This window comes from Oncorhynchus masou, chromosome 9 (assembly GCF_036934945.1).
Source record: "Oncorhynchus masou masou isolate Uvic2021 chromosome 9, UVic_Omas_1.1, whole genome shotgun sequence".
Classification (NCBI taxonomy): Eukaryota; Metazoa; Chordata; class Actinopteri; order Salmoniformes; family Salmonidae; genus Oncorhynchus; species Oncorhynchus masou.
In genome coordinates, this window is record NC_088220.1 from 20,535,926 (window position 1) to 20,556,149 (window position 20,224).

At 42.3% G+C, this 20,224-nt stretch overlaps 1 protein-coding gene across 1 annotated transcript; it reads right to left on the reverse strand.

Moving 5' to 3' along the window:
* Positions 1 to 3,263: 3,263 nt before the first annotated feature.
* slitrk4 (SLIT and NTRK-like family, member 4) lies at positions 3,264 to 7,137 on the reverse strand. The gene is made up of 2 exons (XM_064973447.1): positions 6,426 to 7,137; positions 3,264 to 5,817 (listed from the first exon to the last, which is right to left on the reverse strand). The coding sequence occupies exons 1-2, from the start codon at positions 6,474 to 6,476 to the stop codon at positions 3,274 to 3,276; spliced, it is 2,595 nt and encodes an 864-aa protein (XP_064829519.1). The 5' UTR covers positions 6,477 to 7,137; the 3' UTR covers positions 3,264 to 3,273.
* Between the last annotated feature and the right edge of the window lie 13,087 nt (positions 7,138 to 20,224).

Genomic DNA, 20,224 nt, shown 5'->3' on the forward strand with positions numbered 1-20,224 from the left:
ATATAACCTGAGTATATTCACTTAGAGAATGGTAGGAATATAACCTGAGTATATTCACTTAGAGAATGGTAGGAATATAACCTGAGTATATTCACTTAGAGAATGGTAGGAATATAACCTGAGTATATTCACTTAGAGAATGATAGGAATATAACCTGAGTATATTCACTTAATATCTTCAAATCTGTGATGTTAGCCAGGCTAATTTGCAACACTGACATTTCATACAAAAGGACAGCAAAATAAAGGCAGAGTATAGCTGAACAACCGGCAGTGACTATGGCCCCACACTGCAGTACGCACCAGGCAACGGAAGCAAAATGATGAGACATCCATCTCCTACAGTACAGCACTTCTCTCCAAGTGAATATGACAAACGAATAACATGAATGTTTACTGGCAAGACATGTTAACTTTAATCTTAAAAGACAATTGTTTCCTTGGTCAGCAGAAAAAAGTCAACCTAAATGACAAAACCATTTCACTCTGGGAGACAACCCTTTCACTGCGGGAGGAAACCATTTCATTGTGTGAGAAAACCATTTCACTGTGGGAGGACACCATTTCACTGTGGGAGGACACCATTTCACTGCGGGAGGAAACCAATTCTCTGTGAAAAGAAACCATTTCTCTGTGGGAGGAAACCATTTCTCTGTGAGAGGAAACCATTTCTCTGTGGGAGGAGAGCGAACATGAGAGGCTAATAGAGTGCATTCGAAAAAGCAAAAACAAACAAACAAATGAAATAAGTAATCACTAGATACATATAGCATCTGCTACGGTGCTGTAAGTCATGAAGAATATTACAGACTACAAAAGCTTGACCTGTCCATCCACAAACATCCCAACAGTAGTTTAGTTCTCACCCTCATCTTAAAAACGGTGCTGCCTGTTTTATCATAGAACATGAGTTATTCATTGGCTGAATCAGACTAAAATGTTAAATCTACTTCTCTTGGGGTGAGGCAGCGTGAGGGTGACAGACGCACTGCAATTGTTGAAGGCATTTTAAATACAGAAGCAAACATGCACTAGAACATCTGGAAAGGTTATGACACCATATTATCCTTTTACTCACTAACCAATTCATCCCCTGTAACAAAAAAAACTGTAATGTAAAGGAATTCTGTTGTTGCCTTTAAAAATAATAAGAAAGAACAATCCCCTAAACATTGTTTGATCAGTGTAACGGGACATGATGAAACAACTCACACACAGCATTTATGATTGGGCTGTATCATATGTACTCATGTTGCATTGAGATTCATGTCATACATATTGTGTGTTCAAATACTCAACTATTCTCAGGTTTTCTTCTTGAGCATTCAAGGCTTTATTTATAAAGCAACTTAAACGACTGAGGAAACAAGATGACATTTTCTTGAGGAAAAGAAAAACACAGTGCAGATAGGTACCTTGACTTCAACAGGTTTATACAATAAAAACTAACCAATATACAGTATTCTGCTGACTGATAGAACATTGTATTGATCATATCTTTCAAGGTACATTCTATTCATTTGTATTTCAAACACTCATTAACTTAACAATACTTTAAATAAGGACCTGGTAAAATAAAGTGGATAAAATCATTTGAAATAACAATATAACTGTCTCCACAATATAACTTTGAACTAATAAATCAAATAAAGGATTTAAGCTATTATGATTGAGCATATTAATATTGCACATGGTGTTTGATATGAATCTGTCCAGATCAGTAGCTACTTTATATAAAACAAATTCATAGCCACATAATTTTCTTCCAAAGATAAATTGAACATATCTCATACATTACCTTTCTAATCCATTACCATGGTACCCAAGTCAAACCACCCAGAATTGTATCACCTTAATGCAAATTTATTTTGGTTGCATAATGTTAAAAAGAAACCTTTACACGAAACCTTTTACAAGAAACCTTTTTTCAAACACTAATCAGGCCTCAGTTTGTGCACCGTCATAGTGAAATAACATCCATCTCTAGTCCCCTTTCAGGCCATCAGTAGAGTTCATGAAGACTCAGAAAACAGAAACAGTTACTCTGAGAAATCATTTGTGGCGTGAGATCTGGGCCTGTCTTGCTTATGCATTCTAAATATCCATTTCACTTTTAAATAGTACCAATAGTCTTTAAATAATCCTGCATAGAAAAATAAATAAATGAGTTAAATGTACTACCAATTGATAGTTGGTCATCAATCATATATATTGACAGGAGTCATCAATCATATGTATTGACAGGGGTCATCAATCATATACATTGACAGGGGTCATCAATCATATGTATTGACAGGGGTAATCAATCATATATATTGACAGGGTCATCAATCATATATATTGACAGGGGTCGTCAACCATATATATTGACAGGGTCATCAATCATATATATTGACAGGGGTAATCAATCATATATATTGACATGGATCATCAATCATATATATTGACAGGGGTCATCAATATTCAGTTTGTTTAATGTTGCTTTTTTTCTACATGTTTTGTATTTTATAGGTATAGTTGTTTTGTCTTCTGTTGTAATTTACAAACTGTCCCACAGATACAAATAATGTAGACTTACAAAATAAATCCAGGTATGCTTACATGGCAAGCAGCTGTTTTTCTTGGGCTTAAAAAAAATGTCCCGACATGTGCCATACCCAAACATATCCAGAGGAACCACATTTAATTCAAACACTATTAACATGGCTCTTTACACAAACAAGTCATGGAATCATTCCAAATCCGCTGTTCGGTTCATACGTGCCTTTTCTTAGTGAAACCAAGGCGTCAGGTTCCCCAGCAGTGACCAGCAGTGACCAGTTATAATCCAGGCAGATGGTAAGAGTCTGCAAGTGGGGGATCCCAACCACGTTATATTCCCAGGAGAACTGTAAAGTCACCATATGATAGTTCATTCATTGAAAATACTGATCCCATATTGCCACAAAAACACTGCAGAAGGATCACTAGCTATGATGAGGTACAGTCAACATTGTTTTCATGACCCATGATTTGGTTGAAAAAAAATCTGATAAGTACCAATTTCAATAGCAGCAAAATACTACAATTGTCTCTTAAGGATGTCTTGTGGTATAATGTGATATTAATACATGTTATAATGGCATCACCACATCAGGAGGAAAGACTGTATCTGCAACAGAGCCACTGATTCTCGGGAAATCATGTTATCTGACTGGAGCCTCCTGTCCAGTTTATCCATTGGTCATTAAGCTTTTCCAAAAGGCACTTTTGTCATTGGGGGGGATAGATAGCCTACATTTGACTCATTTGAGTCTGTTCTTCCAGAACCTGAAGGTAGTCAGGTGTACCTTGAAGTTTAGTTTTAAGTTCATAGTACTCACTTTTCCTTTGCTCCACTACTATCTTACTATGGTTTCCCCCTATTAGTGACTTCTTCATCTTTTTGTCCTGTGGTTTCTCTGGGTAACGAATCTGAAACCCACTCCCCCCTATACTGCTGAAATCCCCCCTTTTACTGTCTAAAAAGTTTTGAATAAACATGTTGGATTCTCTTGGCAGGAACTCATCCAGCTCGTCAATGGTGCTCAGTCTCTTATTGCGTGGATCCAGGGAGGACAGTGAGTCCTTGTCTTGGTCAGCGCTGTTGAGCAGGATTATTTTCTGTCTCTGGGAGTCAGCAAACTTAAAGCCTGACTCAGAGTCTCTAATCCCACAGGTGTGACTCTTGTTCATATGCTGGATAGTGTGGGGGATGAACGTCTCCCCTCCCAGATCATCTTTCTTGTTCGATTTGTTGTGTCTCCTGAGTGTGAGTTGCATGGAGCCACACTCCTGGTTCCCCATGCCCTCCTGGCGTCCGGCTGGCTTCTTATTGCGCCTCAGCACGAACACCAAGAGGCAGAAAGCAACAAACACTGTGATGATGAGCACCACCAGGACACTGAGGATCATGATGGATAGGGGAACTGGACCACCTGGAGGGGCCTTGCCCACCCCTGCTGGGGACATGGAGGTCACCACCGGAGAAGTACTGGTCAGGATGAAAGGGGGCCTAGCTATAAGTTTGGGGCACAGGATCTCATTCTTCAGCAGCCGTAGCTCTATATTGGAAAACTGAACTGGGGATGCACATTTGACCTCTTTCGCAGCCACTCCGTCATTCAGCTTCTCCAGCCACAGTTTCAGAGCCACTAAATCACAGGAGCATTCCCAGGGATTGCCTTCCAGATCAATCTGAGTGAGAGACCTCAGCTGGTCTAGGACACCACTCACAGGCAGAGTCATGAAATGGTTGTTCTTAAGATTTAGCCTAGCCAGGGAAACGCCAGCAAAGATATAGGCAGGGAGGCTCCTTAGCACATTATTGTTCAGATACAACAACTGCAGATTTGGCATGGAGTCAAATGTCCCTGCTAACACCTCTTGTATGGCATTGTATTCTAGATACAAGTATTGGAGGTTACTGAGCCCAAGGAACATCTCAGGATGCAGCTGCTCTAGTTGGTTCCCATTGAGATAAAGCCTCCGCAGGTTGGTCAGATTGGCAAAGACACCTTTTTGAACTGTGACTATTTGATTGCTGCCCAAATGTAATAAATCTAAACCCTCAAAGCCTTGGAAATCAACTGGGCTGATATCTCTGATATAATTTCCACTCAGGTGGAGCTTCTTGGCATTTGGTGGCTTGGGAATGATATCTGCGAGATTGTTTATACTTCTCTCTTGGCAACTCACACTGATGCCAAAGTCTGAGGGGTGAGCTTTGCAGGTGCAAGGCTGTGGGCAGGAGAGAGGTGGGGTTCTTGTTTGATAGGACATAATTGGAATATTTTTATTCAAACCGGGCAAACCAACAATCCCGTTACCATAAATCTTTGATGGGTTTGTTGTTTTGGGAGCTTTGGTGGCTATGGGCGGTATCGTAGTGGGGGCCTTGTCGGATGTTGTTCGGCCATTTTCTGGCTGTGAAGGGGGCATCCTTACATCAAAGTCACTACCTGTTCCCATGGGACACAGTTCCTGTTTGTTTGTTTCTTTCAACAGTCGTCCATACAGGTCACTAGGGGTTTCACATATAGCCTCCCCAATAAAAATGTTATAGGGCATGTTCTCCAACCAAGCTTTCAAGGGTAACAAATCACATGTGCAATTCCATGGGTTGTCATCGAGCTGCAATTCCACGATACGTCCAATGTGTTCCAAAACTCCCAGATATGGTAGCTTCTGGATCCTGTTTCCTCTTATATCCAAATGTGTAAGGGAGGCAAAGCGAAAAATGTTATCAGGAAGGATCTGGACTAGATTGTCATTCAGAATGAGAACTTTCAACCTATGCAATTTGTTGAAGGATCCTTTTTCAATATACTTGATCAAATTGTAGTCAGCCTGGAGGTATTCCAAGTTTTCGATCCCATAGAAAGTGTCAGCTCTGAGCACCTTCAATTCATTGTTATTTAAATGCAGCTGTTTCAATGAACTAAGGCCATAAAAGGCCCCTCCCTCGATGTTCTGTAGTTTGTTGTTTCCCAGTTGAAGAGAGACTGCGTGTGTGAAATTGAGAAAGGAATTGGGGTAAAGGACGATCAATAGGTTATTTTGGAAATTCAAATGATAGAGGCTAGAGACCGGGGGCAGCAGCTGGGTAGGTCTGTACACAGTTATTTTCTCACAGTTCACATATAGGACGTTCTCGATGGACATGCATGAACAGGCGCTGCAGGTCTCCGCTGAGAGGTCAGAATCCAAGTCAGAAAACGTACTCGACACGAAAAAGGCCAACAGAACTAGAAGCAGCATTTTGCCTTTTATAAATCCCCCAGAAAACCATTTAGTAACCTTTGAGAGGAAAAACAAACAAACAAACAATCAAAACACAAACTGGTACTATACATACAGACAGTACTTCATTAATGGTTAGATAGTATATGCCCTACTGCTGATGTTAGTAATGGTTAGTTAGTATATGCCTACTGCTGATGTTAGTAATGCTTTGTCTATACACCAGGCTAATTTAATGTACGCAAATCAACCCATTTATCTATAGCAATACAGCCATCAAGTACCATTTTAACCTAAACATAGTATTAATAATAATAATACTAATAATATTAATAATAATAATAATAATCATAATAATGATAGACGAATAATAAGAGTCTAATAATAGAAGCCTCAAAACCATAATCTCCTTCTGATCCATAATATTACAAAACATAATTGAAATCACCATTATATATTACAGTAGTGCGTCAAATTTGTGGGCATATAACAAAAAGAGTAGAAAAGATATATGCTACTGCATCCTATGCTGACATATTGTGGGCTAAAACATCCCATGAAGCCTGTGCCCCAGGCGGATCAACCCATATTATAATTAAACATATGAACAATGTAGGCTACAGAATGGATATTAAAGCTTTTCAACCAAATAACAGAAGACTTACCGTAAGCGTTTGCAAATGTGGTTTCTTGAGAAACGGACATTGGCAGTGCATTGAGACGTGGTGCTCCCATTCAGACGTTGGTAGGCTATCGCTCAGATTTCAGCCTATGCGTCTCTTCTTGACAGGCTCCACTTGTTAAAAAATATATTTCTCTCGTAGTGTTCCCAATGTTGTTGTATCTCCATGAAGCATTTCAGTTCGGAATGAGCTAAAGACACGGTGCCCACCTCAGCGTTATTAAGAAAGCAGGGACAAAAGGCGAGCAGCTGAAGTGACTGCAAAACAACTTCTCTCCAGTTCACGATAGAGGAAAATGAAACGAATGGTGCTGCTGGAACACCCAGTCCATAGAGATGCTTAGCCTATGTATATGGCTCGCTGAAGTTGGACTGAGCCGTTCAGGCAGAAAAAATGAAGCAGCAGAACCCGATAAACCTAAACAATCCTGCGCGGGTTTACTCACCTCCAAAATCTGAAATTGCTTGCTAAGCGTCTCTTTTCGAATCATGCATTTTACAGGGCTGTCAGTGTGACATCTGAGGCTGAGCCTCTCTACTCCAAGGAAAATAAAAGGAGAGGGAAAAAAACACCACACTGTGATATTCAGAAAAATGAGAACGGCGACTAACTGACGCGGAAAATGAATAATTCAGTTTAGTCAGATGCGGGCAAGCAGGAGATGCCGCTCTCCATCTTCCAACAAAAGCAAGAAACTGCGTTCAAATAAACTACTGTTAAAACAGTCACCAGGGATCCGGATACGCAGGAAGGAGGGAGTGTGTCTCGTAATAGCAACTATTCCTGCCTGTCTCATAAGTATGCTGCTTTACAGCTGCATAGAGCTTCCCACACGACTAGCGGGAGAAGAGGACGCAGAGAGAAGGGGGGAGGAAGGGAGGGGTGAAGAAAAAGAGGGAGACAGAGCGAGAGAGAGTGTAGAGAGAGAGAGAGGGGGGGGGGGGGGTCTCGTATACCAAACGGAAAACTTCAGACCTTGACTTGAATGATTTTAGTAGTAGTTTAATTTAACAGACTTGGAATTGTGTTTCTTATCGTTATGATGATCAACAGAAATGGTTATGCACCACGCATTGTGCTATAGCCTATTGGATCGAGATCATACGGTAGACTTCGTTTGAGGATGAAGTCGCTTACCTGACAGTTCAAGAGGGGTCGGCGCCTGCATTATATTTTATGATTGGAGTGTTTAAAACGACAGAGAACGTGAGCGGCATTCTAATGTGGACTATTATTCAACGTGGACTGCAGTCAAAGCAAGGCAAACATTGCTGAGGGAAGTAGAATAAACAGACACTACCGCTCATATTGTTTTTGAGTAGGCTACTTGGATAGCGTTTTTATGTTAGACGTTATGGCTGCATTTACACAGGCAGCCTAATTCCGATTTTTTTCCTCCCAATTATTGGTCTTTGACCCATCAGATCAGCTATTTTACCAATAACGGCAGAATATTATAATTGGGTTTCTTGTATAAAAAGCCCATTTCTGATAAAAAAATATGTGTCACTAGTTTGTCTTTAACAAATCAGATCAGCTCTAAAATATATCTTATGTGAAAAGATCTAATGTGAAAAAATATCTGAATTTGTCTGCCTGTGGAAATGCAGCCCGACTGGAATTTAGCATCACTTTAGTTTTCAGACAACAGGTGGATGCTCCCTCATGTGAAGTCAATAATAGGAACCACTCAGTTTTAGCCTAGACTTCACCTGTTTGTTCAAATAATATTCATACTTGACAGAAAATAGCTCCAAATGTGTGAAACGCAAAGAGCTCTCCAAGTGAACAACATTTTAATGGCAGAGTGACAAACACTACAGCTTCTTTTTTTAGACTATGTGGAGAACAAGATACAGGCTTAATCAATTATAGGTCAAGTTTGAATGACAGTGACAGTAAAAGTAGGCTATTGTAATATGAATGTATTCTATTTTCCCTGCCCGTTCTGTTTTGACATGAGGATACATGGGTGCGCCACTGAACTGACGTTATGGGCAGTGTGATATTGGGAGAATCACATTGAGAATCCCAATTGCACAATCCTTGCGTCCTCTCTCCTCGCCTCCTTCTCAAAATCCATTGGATGAGAAAGTCAGAGGCCTCCCCTCTGACCTCCTCCAAAGGGTTTTGAGAAGGAGGCGAGGAGAGAGGTCTTGAGAGGTACAGTATACAATTCAGATTCTCCCTGCAGAGGTTTCTCACACATGCAGAAATCAAAAGGTAGCGCCCTCATCTGGCTGAACATTTTACCTACTTTATTACCTTGGTACCTATAGGTTATGGTACAGTATGCACTCCTGAATGTTGACTGTATTGTAGGCTAGGATAGAATTACACAAAAAATAGTTTATAAGGCTACATGGCATCACATGAAGCCGAACAACTGGGTTGTCTATATTTTTTAATAAGAAGTCAGTTAAGGACAAATTCTTATTTTCAATGACGGCCTAGGAACAGCAGGTTAACTGCCTGTTCAGGGGCAGAATGACAGCTCTGGGATTTGAACTTGCAACCTTCACGGTTATTAGTCCAACCCTTTAACCACTACGCTACCCTGCCGCCCCTAATGTATAGCCTATGGACCCAGTTACATCAGCTATAGGTTACGTAATGCAAGCGCATTAGTAGGCTACTTCAGAAAGAGCCTCATGTGAGTATTCTACACTGTCAAGCAGTGGAATGACAATAAATGCTTGCATGGCAGTAGCCTAAATGTTGACATTTATTTACCATCATACTCAGTCTCCCATTTTGTACCGTGGAAAACGGTTGAGGCATGCCATGTAGCCTGTTTGTTAATATCTAATATTAATATCTTTGTTAATATCTTTTTCTTCAACAGGCTATGAAATAACAGCAGCATAGCGTAGAGCTAGAGTAGGATGCGTCAGACAGTGTTGTGTTTAGCAGAGGGACAGTATTTTCTCCTTGAGGGGCAGTGTGCTAAGGTAATTCTCTACACAGGTAGAGCTAGAGTAGGATGCGTCAGACAGTGTTGTGTTTAGCAGAGGGACAGTATTTTCTCCTTGAGGGGCAGTGTGCTAAGGTAATTCTCTACACAGGTAGAGCTAGAGTAGGATGCGTCAGACAGTGTTGTGTTTAGCAGAGGGACAGTATTTTCTCCTTGAGGGGCAGTGTGCTAAGGTAATTCTCTACACAGGTAGAGCTAGAGTAGGATGCGTCAGACAGTGTTGTGTTTAGCAGAGGGACAGTATTTTCTCCTTGAGGGGCAGTGTGCTAAGGTAATTCTCTACACAGGTAGAGCTAGAGTAGGATGCGTCAGACAGTGTTGTGTTTAGCAGAGGGACAGTATTTTCTCCTTGAGGGGCAGTGTGCTAAGGTAATTCTCTACACAGGTAGAGCTAGAGTAGGATGCGTCAGACAGTGTTGTGTTTAGCAGAGGGACAGTATTTTCTCCTTGAGGGGCAGTGTGCTAAGGTAATTCTCTACACAGGTAGAGCTAGAGTAGGATGCGTCAGACAGTGTTGTGTTTAGCAGAGGGACAGTATTTTCTCCTTGAGGGGCAGTGTGCTAAGGTAATTCTCTACACAGGTAGAGCTAGAGTAGGATGCGTCAGACAGTGTTGTGTTTAGCAGAGGGACAGTATTTTCTCCTTGAGGGGCAGTGTGCTAAGGTAATTCTCTACACAGGTAGAGCTAGAGTAGGATGCGTCAGACAGTGTTGTGTTTAGCAGAGGGACAGTATTTTCTCCTTGAGGGGCAGTGTGCTAAGGTAATTCTCTACACAGGTAGAGCTAGAGTAGGATGCGTCAGACAGTGTTGTGTTTAGCAGAGGGACAGTATTTTCTCCTTGAGGGGCAGTGTGCTAAGGTAATTCTCTACACAGGTAGAGCTAGAGTAGGATGCGTCAGACAGTGTTGTGTTTAGCAGAGGGACAGTATTTTCTCCTTGAGGGGCAGTGTGCTAAGGTAATTCTCTACACAGGTAGAGCTAGAGTAGGATGCGTCAGACAGTGTTGTGTTTAGCAGAGGGACAGTATTTTCTCCTTGAGGGGCAGTGTGCTAAGGTAATTCTCTACACAGGTAGAGCTAGAGTAGGATGCGTCAGACAGTGTTGTGTTTAGCAGAGGGACAGTATTTTCTCCTTGAGGGGCAGTGTGCTAAGGTAATTCTCTACACAGGTAGAGCTAGAGTAGGATGCGTCAGACAGTGTTGTGTTTAGCAGAGGGACAGTATTTGCTCTTGGAGTACAGGGGGTTGTATTTTTCTTCTTCCCCTCTTTCTGTAGACTCCCCTTTGATATGCTAAATATATGTCTATTTATATCCCACACAGAAGAACAGAATAGGTGGTGGGGACAGACGTTAAATGCCCATGTCTGGGAAGGGAGGGAGGTTGTCATTTCAGTCCTTTTTTTTTTTTTGTTAGATCTGAAGACACCAACCTTGGTTAGATATTTAGGAATAAACAGCATGATGCTTGCAGGTATCTTTTACCCGGGTCAGAATTATGTTTATTTAATTATACTCCTTAGTGCACGTACCTCAAGGCTACAATCAGTAGGATTCCTTATCAGAAGAATAGGAAGAATAGATTCCTTATTAGAAGTCAAACTGCTACAGTCATCACAGTATTAGTTTGGGGACTGGCACATATTAAATATTAATTTGCATCCGAGTGAATACATGTCATTGCTTACAGGCTATCTTAATGATGATGTTGCCACCATGAGGGGAGGAGAGGCCTAATGTTAATGACCCTCTTCAGGGGGAGGAGAGGCCTAATGTTAATGACCCTCCTCAGAGTGAAGGAGAGGCCTAATGTCAATGACACTCCTCAGTGAAGGAGAGGCCTAATGTCACTGACCCTCCTCAGAGGAGAGGCCTAATGTTAATGACCCTCCTCAGAGAAGAGGCCTAATGTTAATGACCCTCCTCAGTGGGGAGGAGAGGCCTAATGTTAATGACCCTCCTCAGTGGGGAGGCCTAATGTTAATGACCCTCCTCAGAGGGGAGGCCTAATGTTAATGACCCTCCTCACAGGAGAGGCCTAATGTTAATGACCCTCCTCACAGGGGAGGCCTAATGTTAATGACCCTCCTCAGAGTGAAGGAGAGGCCTAATGTTAATGACCCTCCTCAGAGTGAAGGAGAGGCCTAATGTTAATGACCCTCCTCAGAGTGAAGGAGAGGCCTAATGTTAATGACCCTCCTCAGAGTGAAGGAGAGGCCTAATGTTAATGACCAGAGTGAAGGAGAGGCCTAATGTCAATGACGCTCCTCAGAGTGAAGGAGAGGCCTAATGTTAATGACCCTCCTCAGAAGGAGAGGCCTAATGTTAATGACCCTCCTCAGAGAAGAGGCCTAATGTTAATGACCCTCCTCAGTGGGGAGGAGAGGCCTAATGTTAATGACCCTCCTCAGAGTGAAGGAGAGGCCTAATGTCAATGACACTCCTCAGTGTGAAGGAGAGGCCTAATGTTAATGACCCTTCCTCAGAGTGAAGGAGAGGCCTAATGTTAATGACCCTCCTCAGAGGGGAGGCCTAATGTTAATGACCCTCCTCAGAGAAGGAGAGGCCTAATGTTAATGACCCTCCTCAGTGAAGGGAGGCCTAATGTTAATGACCCTCCTCAGAGGAAAGGCCTAATGTTAATGACCCTCCTCAGAGTGAAGGAGAGGCCTAATGTCAATGACACTCCTCAGTGAAGGAGAGGCCTAATGTCAATGACCGTCTCCTCAGAGGAGAGGCCTAATGTTAATGACCCTCCTCAGAGAAGAGGCCTAATGTTAATGACCCTCCTCAGTGGGGAGGAGAGGCCTAATGTTAATGACCCTCCTCAGAGGGGGGGAGGCCTAATGTTAATGACCCTCCTCAGAGTGGGGAGGCCTAATGTTAATGACCCTCCTCACAGGAGAGACCTAATGTTAATGACCCTCCTCACAGGGGAGGCCTAATGTTAATGACCCTCCTCAGAGTGAAGGAGAGGCCTAATGTTAATGACCCGCCTCAGAGTGAAGGAGAGGCCTAATGTTAATGACCCTCCTCAGAGTGAAGGAGAGGCCTAATGTTAATGACCCTCCTCAGAGTGAAGGAGAGGCCTAATGTTAATGACCAGAGTGAAGGAGAGGCCTAATGTCAATGACGCTCCTCAGAGTGAAGGAGAGGCCTAATGTTAATGACCAGAGTGAAGGAGAGGCCTAATGTTAATGACCCTCCTCAGAGTGAAGGAGAGGCCTAATGTTAATGACACTCCTCAGAGTGAAGGAGAGGCCTAATGTTAATGACGCTCCTCAGAGTGAAGGAGAGGCCTAATGTTAATGACCCTCCTCAGTGTGAAGGAGAGGCCTAATGTTAATGACCCGCCTCAGAGTGAAGGAGAGGCCTAATGTCAATGACCCTCCTCAGAGGAGAGGCCTAATGTTAATGACCCTCCTCAGAGAAGAGGCCTAATGTTAATGACCCTCCTCAGTGGGGAGGAGAGGCCTAATGTTAATGACCCTCCTCAGTGGGGAGGCCTAATGTTAATGACCCACCTCAGAGGGGAGGCCTAATGTTATAATGACCTTCCTCAGAAGGGAGGAGAGGCCTAATGTTAATGACCCTCCTCACAGGGGAGGCCTAATGTTAATGACCCTCCTCAGAGTGAAGGGAGGCCTAATGTTAATGACCCTCCTCAGAGTGAAGGAGAGGCCTAATGTTAATGACCCTCCTCAGAGGAAAGGCCTATTGTTAATGACCCTCCTCAGTGTGAAGGAGAGGCCTAATGTTAATGACCCGCCTCAGAGTGAAGGAGAGGCCTAATATCAATGACCGTCTTCAGAGGAGAGGCCTAATGTTAATTACCTTTTTCAGAGGGGGGGCCTAATGTTAATGACCCTCCTCAGAGGGGAGGCCTAATGTTAATGACCCTCCTCTGAGGGGAGGAGAGGCCTAATGTTAATGACGCTCCTCAGAGTGAAGGAGAGGCCTAATGTTAATGACCCTCTTCAGAGGAAAGGCCTAATGTTAATGACCCTCCTCAGTGTGAAGGAGAGGCCTAATGTTAATGACCCTCCTCAGAGTGAAGGAGAGGCCTAATGTCAATGACCCTCTTCAGAGAACACGCCAAATGTAAATAACCTTTTAGAGAGGGAGAGGGGGGGCTAATGTTAATGACCCTCCTCAGAGGAGAGGCCTAATGTTAATGACCGTCCTCAGAGGGGAGACCTAATGTTAATGACCCTCCTCAGAGGAGAGGCCTAATGTGAATGACCCTCCTCAGAGTGAAGGAGAGGCCTAATGTTAATTAACCCTCCTCAGATGAGAGGCCTAATGTTAATTAACCCTCCTCAGATGAGAGGCCTAATGTTAATTAACCCTCCTCAGAGGGGAGGTCTAATGTTAATGACCCTCCTCAGAGGGGAGGTCTAATGTTAATTACACTCCTCAGAGGGGAGGTCTAATGTTAATTACACTCCTCAGAGGGATGTGTATTTTAGATGTACATGCTTGCAAACAGTGTTTAGCCCAGATTCTCATAAAATATGTTGTTGCTCCGTATAAAAATGGTCTATTTGTTTGTTCTCGTCAGTCGAATTGTGGTCAAACCACCATTTAACAAAACCTATTTTCTGTTTTTTCAGATATCTATACGGCTGACAACACTGCTCGTGTCGCGTGCGCGCCAACGAGCGTCTGCGTTACCAAGGGCTAAAATAGAAGTCAGTTCTATTTCTGACGCAGATCACGCTGTAAGTCCTGCCTCTCCCATCTCCTCATTGGTTTATAGAAGCAGGTACCCACGTGCCATTACCTCATTGGTTATACCCACGTGGGTGACTGAAAGACGAATGAGGTCGGTGGCGGTAATGCACCTAATTTATGAAAGTTGCCAATCGCAATATGAAGTTAAGAGAAGAAAAAGCCTAGAAGGAGGAGAGATGACTAGAAACGATTCGGTTGATCGTTTAATGTGTGGATTCATTGTCAGAGTAGAGGACTTTGTGCATTTCAGGTAAAATAACAACTCAATGTTTATATCCCAGAACAAATTAGCTAGCAACAGCAAGCTAGCTAAATAGGGCAATTAGCTAGCATGTGCAAGATAGCTAGCTAAATTGCTATAAATGTTTAATCCTTTTCGACCTGTCCCCAAATTAATGTAATTGGTTCAGAGTTTGTTTTGATATTTTAGCCTGCGTGTCGTGATCGCGTTTGGTATGAGGGGACAAAATAAATGTATGCACGATGGCGCATGGGCGCAGATGGTTTGGGTTCTGTGTTACCTTAAGAATGTAAGCACAGGTTTGTGAGAGTTGCTTTATTTGATATGTCTCTGAAAGGCAGCACTGTAACTCTACACTGAGGTGAGCTGCATGGACTAGCTGCTTCCCTACCGTGCCTTTTTTAACTGTTTCATTCTCTTGCAGGTAAGAGGGTATACCATTTAAATATCTGCCATGAGTCCTTGTTCTCCAATATCCCACACAAGGAAACACAACATGAATGAAAGGTTAACAAGCTCTTGTAATAGGTTCTGCTTTTTTACATTTCTGTCTAACCTAAACGTAAATAGAGGGATTTGTCCTCACATGGAGCTGTGATTGTTGTGAATGTGAGGATAGTCTAAGCTTGACATATTCATTCTACACTATTAACTCTGGTTGTTACAGGCTGCCAGTGCACTCTGTCCTCTCATGGCAGTAAAAATATGTTGTGCCAATATTCCACACTTCAGTATATGATTTAGTAAATGTGATTCAAGTGAAATATGTCACGTAAAATGTATATACAGTGCCTTCGGAAAGTATTCAGACCTGTGGTCTTTTTCCACATTTTGATTCAATCGTTTTTTCCCCTCATCAATCTACACACAATCAATCTACACACAATACTCCATAATGACAAAACAAAAACAGGTTTTTAGATATTCTTGCTAATTTATAAAAACTAAATACGCCGAATACAGGTGTAGACCTTCGAGTGAAATGCTTACTTACAAACCCTCCAACAATGCAGTTTTAAGAAAAAAAGTGATAAGAAAGTATTTTGTAAAATAAACTGCATAAAAATACATAAATTAAAAAAATTAAAAAATAAGAAAAATAGAAAAATAACAAATATTTAAGGAGTAACAATAAAATAACAGTAGGGAGGCTATATACAGGTGGTTCCGGGAAGGAGCCAATGGGCGGGGGCACAGGTGAGTCGAGGTAATTGAGGTAATATGTAGATGTAGGTAGAGGTAAAGTGACTATGCATGGATAATAAACAGAGAGTAGTCCAGGTAGCCATTTGATTAGCTGTTCAGGAGTCTTATGACTTGGGGGTAGAAGCTGTTAAGAAGCCTCTTGACCCTAGACTTGGTGCTCTGGTACCGCTTGCCTTGCGGTAGCAGAGAAAACAGTCTATGACTAGGGTGGATGGAGTCTTTTGGCAATTTTTGGGGCCATCCGCTGATATTACCTGGTAAAGAGGTCCTTGATGGCAGGAAGCTTGGCCCCAGTGATGTACTGGGCATTACGCACTACCCTCTGTAGTGCCTTGCAGTCAGAGGCTGTGCAGTTGCCATACCAGGCGGTGATGCAACCAGGCAGGATGCTCTCGATGGTGCAGCTGTAGAACTTTTTGAGGATCTGAGGACCCATGCCAAATCTTTTCAGTCTCCTGAGGGGGAATAGGTTTTGTCATGCCCTCTTCACGACTGTCTTGGTGTGATTGTACCATGATAGTTTGTTGGTGATGTGGACATCAAAGAACTTGAAGCTCTCAACCTGCTCCACTAGAGCCCCATCGATGAGAATGGGGGCGTGCTCGGTCATCTCCTTTGTCTTGATCACGTTGAGGGAGAGGTTGTTACTCAGTACTTTGTTGAAGTACCTTTGGCAGTGATTATGGCCTTGAGTCTTATTGGGTATGACACTACAAGCTTGGCACACATGTATTTGGGGAGTTTCTCCCATTCTTCTCTGCAGATCCTCTCATGCTCTGTCAGGTTGGATGGGGAGCGTTGCTGCACAGCTATTTTCAGGTCTCTCCAGAGATGTTCAATCAGGTTTAAGTCCGGGCTCTGACTAGGCCACTCAAGGACATTCAGAGACTTGTCCCGAAGCCCCTCATGCGTTGTCTTGGCTGTCTGCCTAGGGTCGTTGTCCTTTTGGAATGTGGACGTTCACCCCAGTCTGAGGTCCTGAGAGCTCTGGAGGTTTTTCTGTACTTTGCTCCTTTCATCTTTGCCTCAATCCTGACTAGTCTCCCTGTCGCTGCTGATGAAAAACATCCCCACAGCATGATGCTGCCACCACCATGCTTCACAGTAGGGATGGTACCAGGTTTTCTCCAGACGTGACACTTGGCATTCAGGCCAAATAAATCAATCTTGGTTTCATCAGACCAGAGAATCTCGTTTCTCATGGTCTGAGAGTCCTTTAAGTGCCTTTTGGCAAACTCCAAGCGGGCTGTCATGTGCCTTTTACTGAGGAGTGGCTTCCATCTGGCCACTACCATGAAGACCTGATTGGTGGAGTGCTGCAGAGATGTTTGTTCTTCTGGATGGTTCTCACATCTCCACAGAGGCACTCTAGCTCTGTCAGAGTGATCATCGGGTTCTTGGACACCTCCCTGACCAAGGCCCTTCTCCCCCGATTGCTCAGTTTGGCCGGACAGCCAGCTCTAGGAAGACTCTTGGTGGTTCCAAACTTCTTCCATAGAAGAATGGAGGCCACTGTGTTCTTGGGGACATTCAATGCTACAGAAATGTTTTGGTACCCTTCCCCAGATCTGTCCCTTGACACAATCCTGTCTCTGAGCTCTATGGACAATTCCTTCGACCTCATGGCTTGGATTTTGCTCTGACATGCACTGTCAACTGTGGGACCTTATGTAGACAAGTGTGTGCCTTTCCAAATCATGTTCAATCAATTTAATTTACCACAACTGACTCCAACCAAGTTGTAGAAACATCTCAAGGATGATCGATGGAAACAGGATACACCTGAGCTCAATTTCGAGTCTCATAGCAAAGGGTCTGAATACTTATGCAAGTAATGTATTTCTGTTTTTATTTGTAATACATTTGCAAAAATGTCTGTTTTCCCTTTGTCATTGTGTGGCATTGTGTGTAGATATCTGAGATTTAAATGTTATTTAATCCATTTTACAATCAGGCTGTAACGTAGCAAAATGTGGAAAAATTCAAGTGTTCTGAATACTTTCTGAAAGCACTGTGTAGAGAGTCAAATTCAATCTTTAACCATGTTGAATTATGTATATCCATATGCCAGAATGTTAGAGGCCTATGTCAGTCTCTATAGTATACCCAAAAGTTGTTTCTATAGTATATCCCAAAAAAGTTTGCGCAAAAAGATATGAGTCATGAACAACAATATTTCCTTTTTAGGCAGTGTTCTCTGATCAAGCTATCAATTTACGGATGGCAAATGACATATAATCTATTCAGTCGGTTTGATATCTTGGGTTATTATAGGTTTAGTGTTACTCCCATTTAGTAATATGTACTTACAGGTGCTGTCAATAAACAATGTTGCATTGGATGCATAGTAATGATCTACTGAGTAGAGAGAACATGAGTAATGATCTACTGAGTAGAGAGAACATGAGTGATATTGATCTACTGAGTAGAGAGAACATGAGTAATGATCTACTGAGTAGAGAGAACATGAGTAATGATCTACTGAGTAGAGAGAACATGAGTAATGATCTACTGAGTAGAGAGAACATGAGTAATGATCTACTGATTAGAGAGAACATGAGTATTGATCTACTGAGTAGAGAGAACATGAGTAATGATCTACTGATTAGAGAGAACACGAGTAATGATCTACTGAGTAGAGAGAACATGAGTAATGATCTACTGAGTAGAGAGAACATGAGTAATGATCTACTGAGTAGAGAGAACATGAGTAATGATCTACTGAGTAGAGAGAACATGAGTAATGATCTACTGATTAGAGAGAACATGAGTAATGATCTACTGAGTTGAGAGAACATGAGTAATGATCTACTGATTAGAGAGAACATGAGTAATGATCTACTGAGTAGAGAGAACATGAGTAATGATCTACTGAGTAGAGAGAACATGATTAATGATCTACTGAGTAGAGAGAACATGAGTAATGATCTACTGTCACCTGGTAGATCACACCCAGTCTCACACACCCAGTTCCACACACCCAGTCCCACACACCTAATAGGCAGAACATGAGTAATGAAGACTACACAGTACATGATCTACGGACATGAGTAATGCATCAGTGATCTACTGAGTAGAGAGAACATGATTAATGATCACTTCAGCATGTCAGCCACCCGAAGGTGGACCACCAGTGCTGCCGTGTGAAACTGTCACAATGGTTGTTAGCAGGGACACTCAAATGGAGACATGCACCAGCCACTCATGTGGTGTCTTTCCTCTTCATGAGAGACAGGGTCGTAGTGCAAACCCATATGGGCACTGGTCCAAATGGGAATGGAAAAGCATTGTTTAGAATAACACAAAGATGGAGCAACAGTCGCTTGCCTGTTTTAGTTCACCAATAAACATACATTTTCTTAAATATATATATATATTTAAGGTATTTTCATTTGCTAATTGAACTATGTCACTTTGTTTTAGTCAGTAAACAGTGTGTATTGTGCACAAGCTAATATGTAATTGTGCTGACAATGCAAACTCCTACCATATCATAAAGCTTCCACCCCCACAGCATAGGGACGATAGAGGGGATAGGATCAGTGGGTAACAGTTGGCTTGGAATTTAGTTGATATTCTCTACAAGTCCTGCATTGCTCCTACATCCAGTGCTTAAACAGAAAATATATTGAAACAGGATTGAACATGGAGGAACAATGCTATCAAAGGAAATCCAATCATATTTCAAATCATTAACCACAATTGTTCTTGGAGAGCAGCAACCATATGTAATCCCTATGAACACAGTTAGGATCGCAGTAGAAAATGAAATGTCAGCCATGGTGGTATATCTAACAGTGATGGTATTCACAGGGATCTGAGCAAACAGAGGGCATTGTGGGGGCAGGGCACACCTGGAGTCCATCTCTGTGATCCATGGAATGCAAGCATATTTCTGGAACAGACCTTGCAGTAGTTGAATAGAAAACAAGCTGTTCATCCTCAGTGACACTGCTAACTGGATGTTGTTTTTCTATATGCGTTGGCAACAACAGCTTGTTGCAGCAGGTTAATCCCTGGTCTGAATGATCAGTTATCAGCTATGTACTGTAAATAGTTAGCCTATTGCTCTCCTCTTTAATACTTTCTGATATACTGTTCTACACTGAAACAGTCCATAAACATCAATGATTTTATCCCTGTCAATAGAAAAGTGATCTTTGCAACGTCATCCAATTGGATGTGATATGACGTTCCATCAAAAGTCTGGAAATGAGTTTCTATGTGAGAGGATTAGAGTGGGATATACTTGCAAACTCTTCATTAGCTCAGGCCTTCAGACCACCACTTGAGTAATTCATCCTAACAAGTACAGTCATAGCAGGCCACATCCACATCGCTCCATGTCAGATTCAAAACGTTTGAGATTGGCTGACGTATAAACATTTCTAAATGTTTTGTTTTAGGTCATCCAGGAGCATCACACGATACTGTATGTTTTAAATACAGCTTGGTGTTTATATCATCCTACTCAGTGATTATTGATCATTCCATGAAAACTGAAGACATGGTGCTCCTAAAACTGAAGACATGGTGCTCCTAGTGGTCTGTTAGTGTCTAACTGAAGACATGGTTCTAGTGGTCTATAACTGAAGACATGGTGCTCCTAGTGGTCTGTTAGTGTCTT